The sequence below is a fragment of the Zeus faber genome (assembly GCF_960531495.2).
Source record: "Zeus faber genome assembly, chromosome: 1".
In the NCBI taxonomy this organism is placed as follows: Eukaryota; Metazoa; Chordata; class Actinopteri; order Zeiformes; family Zeidae; genus Zeus; species Zeus faber.
In genome coordinates, this window is record NC_137193.1 from 40,583,729 (window position 1) to 40,594,626 (window position 10,898).

Below are 10,898 nucleotides of genomic sequence, written 5' to 3' on the forward strand. Positions count from 1 at the left end.
GCAATATTAACTCTTGATCCCAATTTTCCTGGAATAATTGGCGGCATTTCCAAAATTAAACTCACTTTTTCCCTTCAGCAAAATAGGTGCCATCTGGAGCGAGTTGTTCATGCTTTTTGCACCTCCTATTTAGAATATCTTTCTTACAACAGTGGTTTTAAAAGTCTCTTATCTCCATCCTTTCCGAAAAAAAAACCATCCACCAAGTGGAGGGCCCCCCCAGTGGAAATTTGGGTTCAGTGCTTTGCTACAGGGTACCTAGCAGACATGGTAGGGACCTGACACATGCGTTCATGGATCCAGCAATGACCACAACTTTAACAAATTCACCGTGGCTGCCTTTCACTTTTTGCACATGCCCGATCAGTGGTGGACCGACCATAAAGAATACAAATATACAACGATCAGCCACAACATTAAAATCACCACTAATAACCACTAATGTTGTCTAGCTCCAATGAGCGTCAATGAGCCCATGGACGCCCACTACCCTATCGCTGGTTCACTGGTTGTTAGGGCTGGGAATTGTTTAAAAATTATGATACCAGTACACATACCAGTACCCTTACAGTGATCGATACAAATAGAGTACTTCATTCGATACCTCTTTTTTTTCTACTATAGCCATCATGTGCATTCAGTTACATAAAATGCCACCACACCTCCCCATCCAAATTATTTTTATACAAATACACTTTGAAAGTGGTGAAATGAGTGTAATATTTTTTTAATATTAAAATATATTAAATATATTTAATATATTTTAAATAAAATAAATAACAAAACTGTACAATGAAGTATTTGGGCGGTGTAATTTTAAACAAACAGCCAGTACAGGAGGAATGATTACAGCGAGGAAAACCTCTTTCACTGTTCGTATGGACACCTGACTTGTTTAAAAGACAGACTTGAAAAATTGTGAACCTATCCTTTAACAGACTGTTGTAGCTGCTGCTGCGGTAGTGAGCCAATCACACATCGCATTAAAACAAAGAACGCTTGCGGCTGGCTTGTAGCTGCTGCGGTTATGGGCCAATCATGCGGCGCATTCAATTGAAGAACGCTTGCCCGAGTCTTTTCTGGGTACAAAAAGTGTGCAGGTGTTGTTTGACCGGAGAAGTTTCGATACTACTTGGTATTGGGTTATTTAAATTGATATCTTGAAAAAGGGTATTGAGTATCAATACCCAGCTCTACTTTAGTCCTTCCTTGGACCACTTTTTAATTATAGAACTTAGAATCGCGATTGTGGCACCACCCCTTGCGGCCGCCTGCGAGCGCCTCCTGTCGGTTATGCACATTTTAGTATTTTTAGAGCTTAGAGCTTATTGTGCGTAATCACCGGGCGTCATGACATTTCGCTGAAAATATATCTATGACCGTATGTATATGTATGTGACAAATAATGTCTTGAACTTGTTCACTTTTTGCCCAATTGCCCAATTTATACCACCCCTTGACACCTTGACAGGTGCCATTGCAACAAGATGATTAATGTTATTCACTTCACCTGTCAGTGGTTTTAATGTTGTGGATGATCGGTGTAGAGGACAACATGCAAATACATTGGATGGCTGTTTCTTATAAAGTGCCATGTAAAAATCTGAAATGCAGGATATATATTTAAAAAAATTTGCACTTACCTATTTACTTACTTATTTAAGGATTACCTGTTTAAGTGCTTTTAAGTGCAGTTAACATGGATGTTTTTAAAAAGCTTCAGAAACTTTGTCAAGTGTTTCCCATCACATAAATCTTAAACTGCTCCCACTCCACTACCTCATACACAGGATCCCCAGTGAAGCGACTCAAAGCAGCAAATTCCAGGATGATGGTTCCCGCACAGGCGGTACAGGTGTCTGTCTCGGTGCCTGTCCTCGTCTCAGGGCCTCTGACGCCATATTTCAAGTTCACCTGTTGAGTTGAATGGAAAAAAAAAAAAAAAAAAGATATGTACTTAGAATTGCTTACAGTCTGAAAAGATTATGCAGAAAGCCAGCCAACCACGAGAAAATATAAATCTAAAATCTGTGACAGCTGGGAGTGGACAGCAGGAAATGGAATTATGCACTCATAATCTGAGGGTGAATGGCTGTACACTTTCCCCCCCAAGCTGTGAGCATCCTTTTAGCAAACATGGATGTCAATTCCTTGTAATTTCAACCTTGCAAGAGTGGTGTGACTGTACCTAACAGTAATGTGTGATTCCGTGCATGCGTGATTATGGCAGATGGGGGGCCTGGTAGGCCACGGTCTGCAGGTGACTGTGCTGGCGTCTTCCCATGGCGGCGCAGCTGTACCAGGTCTGCCTGATCAGCCTCTTTAGCACCGACTGGTCAGTCACGGCTGAGAGTTTTCTTATGTGTTGTTTTTATGGGGGGGGGGGGGTTCACTGCAACGGCTGTAGACTGGACCGCGACCGAGGTTAACATGGACATAAATTATTATCTTCATTTTATGTTCCCATTTTTGGCCAGCGAGCTTTTTTGTTTTGTGAACTTCAATAAACTCTCGCCATGTCGGTGCCCCACTGCAGAATGACTCCATCTCCCTCCATAAACCTGTACATGTGGGCAAGGTCACGGAGAAAAGAAAAACAGCAGTTCAGGGTGCTTTAAATCCTTGTCACGGTTCCTCCTCAAAGGACAGCAGGATAGCCTACGACAGGGCTTCCCAAACATATTTATGGTGAGGCCCCCCTTCATAGACTAGATATTCTGTGATTCAGGTAAAAAGTGAAACAAATTCCTTGATTTTCCCTGTCTGTAAATGGATTTGAATCATCATTAAGCTGAGGGACCGAGGATTCAACACAGCCCTATGTAGCTAGACCCTAGATTTCCTGACAGGCAGACCCCAATGTGTGGATGGACACCACCACCTGCTCCACACTGACTATCAGCACTGGAGCCCCCCCAGCGCTAAATGCTCAGACCCTACCGGTACTCCCTGTTTCCCCACAACTGCGTGGCCACTCACAGCTCCAACACCATCATACCATTTTCTGACGACACCAGTCATTGGCCTGATCACCCGTAACAATGACACGTCCTACTGAGAGGAGGCAAGAGACCATCATAGTGCCTGGACAACAACTTCCATCTCAACATCGAAGGCGCTAATGGTGGACCATGGAAAGTTGCAGGAAAGAGAACGCCCCGATTCACAGCGATGGGGCCGCAGTCAGAGGAGTAATTTGTTACAGGTTCCTTGGGGTCCACATCAGCGAGGATGTGTCCTGGACGTGTCCTGGCTTGCTCTATAATGCCCTGTCTCCGAGTTTGGGGCAATACTGTCAGTTACCGCTAATAAGCTCAGCAAATTGAACACAGTTTAACCACATTTCATCATCACATTCCTCGTTTTGTCCGTCCTCGTTGCTCAAAGTATAGTATCCGTCGAGAAGAGTAGAATAGTATCCTACTTCACAAAATTCTCACACAAAATACTTCACAAAAAGGGGGCAGTAGCTCAGGAGATAGAGTGGGTCATCTCGTTAGCGGAAGGTTGCTCGTTTGATCCCAGACTCCTCCTGGTAGCGTGCTGATGTGTCCTTGAGCAAGACACTTAACCCCCTAACTGCTCCCCGGGTGCCTCTACATAGCAGCCCACTGCTCCTAGATACGTCAGATACTAGGATCGGTAAATGCAGATAAATTGTGAATTTCCCCATTATGGGACCGATAAGGGCATATAAAATAAAAATAAAATAAAATAAATAAATCACCCGAGAAAAAAACATTATGGCAGTTTCACATTAATTAAGACATTTTGTTCAGTCCAATCATACTCTTCGGGAAACACAGAGTTTCGAATGTAAAAGTTCCTGTGACAATGGACCACAGTAAGTGGTCCGAATATTAGGGCTTTCGCGGTTACCACAATGTTACGATACCGTGGGGCTCCACAGACAACCGCATCAACTAACTTTTTTTTTTTTTGTTTCACGGGGCTTTTCTCATTTAATTTTTGCCTGTGTGTATTTAATGTAAAATCAATTTTGAATTATTAAAACAGCTTGGTCCCTGTGTTCTCTCACAGCTGGCTGAAGAGAACCAATTTGGCTACGCAAGTAGAACTCAGCATCCGCTAGCACTGTCTTATACTGGTGCGCTCAGCTGATAAAGTTAGCCTAGGTTTATTATGTATAGCAATATATTAATGATGCCTTGATAATAATGAAAATGTAATATTTAAACAGATGGCTCAGATTCAGCATGATATGAGAATGTCATGTCGTTTCTTAAATAAAATAAAAACTTACTATAACTCCAACAGCATCACTGTAATTTAGGCTATAATAAATAGATAATTATTCCAGTGCTATAAATTAACGGCAATATTCTTTCCATGACTATGCAACGAGATGGGGAACAAAACAAAAATGTTCCTATTGTTGAGGGGTTTCTACTGTGACCATTCTCATGGCAAAAGGAAGTTAAGCCTACTTTAATTTACAGTTTGTCTTGTCTTTGGTAACCATTTCATAAAAGTCTTATATTTGTTTCTATATGTAATTGCTTTAGTATTCTTAAAGTTTGTAGCCTACATAGATTTGTTTTATTCTATCTACTGTATTGCCTTGTGCATTTGTGTTGCACCGTTGCATTCCATTTTGCAAAATGTCAATTGATTATTGATATTGCTACTGTATTTCCTACATGTATAACCTATGCTTTCATTAGATAAAATTGTATTGAAACAAATAATTCAACCTTAACTTCAGCCCTTGTAGAATGGCAAAAAATATATATATGATGGCAATACCGCATTCCGCATGATTGATCCGCCCAATATTACCGCTGGGGAAATGTTTCACCGTGACAGCCATACCGACCATTTGCAGATTCCTGCTGTTCCACAAGGTCAGGTGTGAGTGGGGAAAAGAGAGAGGAGTTGAATATGTGCTCTTATACAGGTACTCCTCACTTAACGACCATGTTCCGTTCCTAGCACCAGGTCAGAGCTGTGCCGGTCGTACATCCGAACGGTTATTAAACAGGTAGGTCTTTAAGTGAGGAGTACCTGTCGTCTTTTCGGCGCCATCTAATAATTGTCTTGATCTTTGATGCCTGTTGTCTTACTGTTCTCGCGGTGTCACAGGGTCCAAATGAAAGGAAGCATATCCTCTTTAAAGTAGACGGTCTCTCATCACACAATATACTGTATTATCTATTGTACATATATTTTGCTTTTATTTACACTCCAATACCTTTTATATCTTTTTTTAAATACCTTTATTATAACTATATTTTGTTACTTACTTTGATACTACTTTATACTTTTTAAATTTGACTTGTATATCTTACCTACCTGCATTGTTGACCAGAGCTTGGAACACAAGAATTTTATTGCCAGCAATGACTGCTACTGCCTATTTTGTTGTGCATTTGGCAAATTTAAAAAAACATGAACTTGAAGTGTAGAAACGCTGTGATTTGTTTTTGTGTATGCCTTGGTCAAGTCTCACCCTGGGGTAGGGCAAGCCACTGCTGGTGTTAAAGGCCGGCAGCAGGCGGAGACCCAGGTCTTTGGCCATGTGCAGGAGCTCATCCTGGTACCAAAGCATGTGCTGACCTCCTTCCTTTAGCATCACAGCCATGGAGTGTCCTCCCAGCAAGCCTCTGGACACACACAAGCAGGAGTTAGGAGTAAGATTTAGGAGGTGGGTAGACACTAATTTCAATTATTTAGTAAACATTCCAAGTTCATGAAAGATGAAAGATCTGGACGATCTCTTATGTATCATGACTGATTCTCTCTTAATCCAATCAGTTTAATTATCAGCACACCTATTGTACCCATATTAACCAACGTACAGTAGATTAAGGCTTGCATCCACCAAGTGACCTTTTCGGTGCGGTTTTTCCACTTGATACCAATGAAGACTGAACGCATACAGCCGCCAAGAGATGGTTGATTTATTTAATTTTCCTGCATTTGTGAATATCTTTGTTTGATCTTTGATTGATAATGAGTCACTTCTCACCCCAAGACACGAATGTTGGTTTCAAACACTGATACCACAATGTCATTGTCGAGCCTCACGTCCGATAAGACTCTTCTGACAGCAGCCTCAAACTCGGTAGTCTTGTTCAAAAGCTGAAGAAAGAGTGTGTCAATAGATGATAATAATAATGATGATGATGATAACAATAATAATTATAACAACAACAACAACTCTATAGAGCCCTTTCTAAAATAGTTTTAAAAGTATTTATATGACCATTTTCAGTCTCATACAGAAACAGAGAGCAAATGTTTCACAAATGAATGCAATAAAATGATGTAAGAGAAAAAAGAAAGACCATCAATAGAATAAAGTAATCAGTGAAAGAAATAAACAATTAAAAATAATAATGCTTTTGCCTACCCTCCACCTCATGCTAACACACACAAACCTCGGATTTAAAAACACAAGACAGTTACTCACCACAAGAGTGTCCAGCGTGTCTATGAGGGTGAGCGAGAACCTAAACAAACATAGAGACAAGCAATTACTGTTTAGAAAGTCTGTCACTCCCCTTGAGACAACATCAGGCACAACTACTTGTGTCACAAGGCAGAACAGAATGTGAAATTTAACCTTGTACAAATTGAGGTCCATTGGCTCTCCTAAAAGTCAACGAGAAGTTCCAAAACGGAATGAAAACGCAACGCCCCCTTGTGGACAAGGGATCCATTGGTAACAGAGTGACAGCAATACAAATTTTTATCAATTGTTATTTTAACTTTTCATGTATTTTGTGTTTGTTATGACAATGCCGCTTTTCCAATGGAAATAATAGTTTCAAAATACAACTAATAGTGTTTTCACACCAAAACTGGCAGGCTAATTTTAGTAAAAAAAAAAAAAAAAGCCGGGTCAACTCAATATAGGCAATTGACACCTTTCCCATTGCCAGGAGAAATGCATTTTTTTTCGGGTGTATCATGTTCAACGTCACGAAGACGCTGGAAAAGTGGTGTGTCATGGTTCCAGTGTAATTGGGAATAAAACAGTAGAGGAGACAGCAACTTAAACAAACAACGGCATAAAACTGTAAAACTTGGAAAAATATATATTTTGCGCCGTTCAAATGAATCGGATCATTCATGAACGACCCAACACTACGGTAGAAGCAGTATGGAGCAACCGGGCCCGGAAACTCCATGCTGCCAGTACGTGCACCAGTCCTTCGACGGCGAGGAGCGTGGGGGTTCTCCGGGGTGCTCCCCACTGTGCAATCCCCACACTCACAACATTTCACAGTCCTACATGTGTAAAAAAGTCAATAACTTCTGATTTTGGATTCTAAATGGGATATGAAATGATGGAATGATACACAGCATCCGGAATTTCAACGCCCGTCGCATCGCGCTGATCGAGGGGCCAAAATTAGCGGGTCGACCCAGGTGTCCTGTTCACATCAGAGCCAATCAGAGGTGGGGGCGATTTAAATCTGGGTCTATTTTATCTGGGACTCAGACCCGTGTTTTTCCTTTCCAACTGGTGACAAATGTCGATTGTTAGCCGGTGTTACCTGTTTTTTGCTGACGTGGGAAAGGGGTAAATAAAATTAACTAAATTATAAATTAAATACCTGTTACCATGTTTGTCAGCAGCACCAGGAGATCATTTCAAGGCAGGTTTCGCACCATATTATTGGAATTTCTCCAAAATGCAGAATTAGAGACAATATTTTAAATCTCAAAGGTTAGTCATCATCAGGAAAATGGGAAGTACTGTACTAGTTAGAAACAGAGACAGAACACACATTTAGAAAAAAAAAAAATCAATTTCACACCAGTATGGTCCTTAAATTCAGGTTGGATGATAAAGGTCCCAACTGTATTGGAATTTAATAGCCTATATTGAGGAAACCATCACCAAATATCTGACACCATGTGTTGTTTTGCAGTTTACGTTTTGAGCAAATTGGAAGCAGGTGGCATCAGAGAGGTAAATTGAGCATTAGTTATTCTGTGTAGGCACATGGGGGGGGGGGGGGGGGGGGGGGGGTGATGCATGTGACTACCGTCGCCTTTAGTGAGGAAAGGCGGTTAGTGACTCACTTGCCAAGTGCATCGTCCACGTCTCCTCGACTGGGCTCAAGGCCACGAACCCTTCCTCGGCATGTCAGAGGCATCAGCTCATCCGCTGGGTATGCATGGTTCTGGAAAGTGCATGCACAGCCACATAGAGACACACACATGGAATAAAAAAAAACATTAATGCAATGAAGCATTGACCTTTAATTGACTTTGCTTCCTTAGAGACAAGCTCAGTCTGTCATGTGTCACATCCTAGGGCTACATGACACTATTTCAACCAAAATAACAGTTGTATAAAAAGACAAAAGACACTTAAGTGATATTTAAAACCCATGATTGTTAAATAAACCATGGACTTACTAGTTTGATTAAGAGGGTGTGGGGATAAAGCTCAGTTTTCCAAATCCCTTGACAACAAGAAGCGCTTCAGCAGGTAGCTACATGCTTACGATGGAAAACTTTTAAGAGAGATTTAGCTTGTGCAGCTTGGTTCACTGTATGAAGTCTTAAACATATCAAAATACTTTGTTTGGAAATATGACATCTAGGGAGGATGTTCTGTAAGGGGACTTACCATATAGTTCTGATATGCGTGGTCAAACATCTCAACCACTTGGTTCCTTTGGGCGCGTTAAAAATAAAATAACCAAAAACAACAAGTCAACTTTACCCACGCGGCAATATAAAAATATAAACCATTGCATATTTATCGAGGAGAAAATTATCATACATTCGCCTCCTTTAAACTGGAAACAATGAGTTTTATTTATATATATATATATATATATATATATATATATAATCTTTGAAATACCATCGAAACCCTAGCTTTGAAAAATAACCATTCTCAGAAAAATACATGCATGACATTTACTGTAACCGTACAAAGTTTTTTTGGGGGTCTCTCATGCTGAAGAGATAACCTAGTTAAGTAACAAAATTTGGAATTGAATGGCACGGAATGTTTTGATTACTATAAAGGAAGCTACTCATTTCGATCTCAACTTACCTCAATCGGTGTCTCTCCTCTCTGGACATGGCATGGCCTTGGCTGCATAGTAGTCCAAGAAGCGGCAGCAGCAACAGTGTAGGAATCATTGTTGCAGGCAGGTGAGTTTGCAGCGATATACGCATAACTACAATCTGGGCTGTCAGACAGTCAGTCTCTGAGTTGGTGACAGTAAATTTCTGGTACACCAAGAAAAGAGCACAGTGTCCTAGATGACAAATAATTCCACATTATCACACCTCATGGGTTTTAGTGGCTTAATCATTTTGAGCTTGGTTATAGTGCCAAGTTCTGTGTTGACACATAACATATGAGTCATGTAACACAGCTCTACCCCCGACTTTACTCACTCTGATCCATCAAAAACTGCAAGTTACATCCTCTGTGAGCAAAAACAGAAAATGTTGTGGTGGTGGTATCCTGATGCTTTGCTGGAATGTTGTCATGTCAAGTAATGATATCTGGACCGGGACGCATGCGCAGTTGCGCTGGATTGTTCCAGGATCTCGTGTGCGGAGCTACTAGTCACACCTGTTTACCTTCCAGTCACATAAGGCCACACATGGCACGACACGCTGGCACGTCATGGAGCCACAAAGTCCACATCAAGTGATATAAAGCTGACGTTTGTCCTTTACATAATTTCATTTGAGAAATCAGTTCTGTTTCTAACCGGCTGCCATTTACAGATTCACTGTCACTCGTCTTTCTAAACTACTGTTTAAAGCCGTTTCACCACTGATGCAACTAATACATCTTTGTTCAGCAACGTTTACATTGGTTACATCGCCTCTGCTCATAACCCTGTGTGTACATATACTTCTCTTACTCATACAGAACATATATACCTATGCATATATGCACAATTTCCTGCTTTTGCATCTCCAACTCATGATAAAGAGGTTTATTACTTTACTGTTATTCCCTATTTGTTCTGATGTGTGCTGTTGTGACATCAACACAATTTTCCTCCGAGGATGACTTACTAGGATGACTAGTATCTAATCTAATCTAACCTGCTAGATAACAGCGACCAGCCTATCCAATGTATTCAAGATTCAAGTATTACTATTTACAGGGATTTTACAGTCAATCCAACCATTTTAGCCGGGGGTCCATCCAGATACGGGGGCGCGGTTCCTCTCCTCCCGTGGAACCTAATACGGGTGGCATTTTTTATTTTTGTCTGTTTGTTTGCTCTTAATAGTACTTCCTCCTCTTGATAGATCTTCCGTCTAGCGTCATCAAACTGCTGTCCCCCGACTGATTAGCTAGTTAGCAAGCAGTGCTAGCCAGCTGCACCGGCGATAGTGTAAGTAAACCGAATAGCAACGTAAACCGCCTACAACACGCGTCCATTGTAGGCCTGTCTCTCCGGTTCTTTGCGTCGGAAAACTTTCGCCAAATTGTGTGATTTGTAGGTTGAGCCCCCGGGTGTGCTAAGCACAGCTAGCACGGGTCCAAGCGGATGGTCCAGCGGAAGTGACGCCGACAGACTCCGAGATCCGGTCTCCGGTCCCACCCCGGGGACCTCCCATCCACCTGGTCCACGCGTATGATGCATTCAGGGAAAGTCGGAAAATTGCCTCGGAGTATGCCCCACGAACTATACGTTCCAGTGTTTCTGTGAATGTGTGTTTGCTTGGCAAGCAAGACAAGCTACAGGACACATGTTTACATACAACATAAAACTGCACAGTATTTCAGATCGAAGTTAGACAAACTCGGCTCTCAGTGATCTGCCCAGAAACTCCAACTTTGGCGGCCAACCTTTCCGGAAAAGTCAAACTCTGAAAAAAATCGGATTTTTCGGAGATTCGACGTTAATGGCATGCAGCATTACGCTGTACAAAAC

General features: G+C 41.4%; 1 protein-coding gene across 3 annotated transcripts in view; it reads right to left on the bottom strand.

The window, feature by feature from the left end:
* Positions 1–10,436, bottom strand: part of edem3 (ER degradation enhancer, mannosidase alpha-like 3) — a 31,242-nt gene extending 20,806 nt beyond the window's left edge. For all 3 annotated transcript variants that reach the window (XM_080004050.1, XM_080004049.1, XM_080004051.1), the window contains exons 1-8: positions 9,394–10,436; positions 9,044–9,222; positions 8,609–8,654; positions 8,056–8,156; positions 6,434–6,473; positions 5,990–6,102; positions 5,471–5,624; positions 1,780–1,914 (exon numbers count right to left, since the gene is read on the bottom strand). In XM_080004050.1, the coding sequence (XP_079860176.1) occupies positions 1,780–1,914; positions 5,471–5,624; positions 5,990–6,102; positions 6,434–6,473; positions 8,056–8,156; positions 8,609–8,654; positions 9,044–9,168 (714 nt within the window). In that variant the 5' untranslated portion in view covers positions 9,169–9,222; positions 9,394–10,436. The remainder of the gene's footprint in view (positions 1–1,779; positions 1,915–5,470; positions 5,625–5,989; positions 6,103–6,433; positions 6,474–8,055; positions 8,157–8,608; positions 8,655–9,043; positions 9,223–9,393) is intronic.
* Between the last annotated feature and the right edge of the window lie 462 nt (positions 10,437–10,898).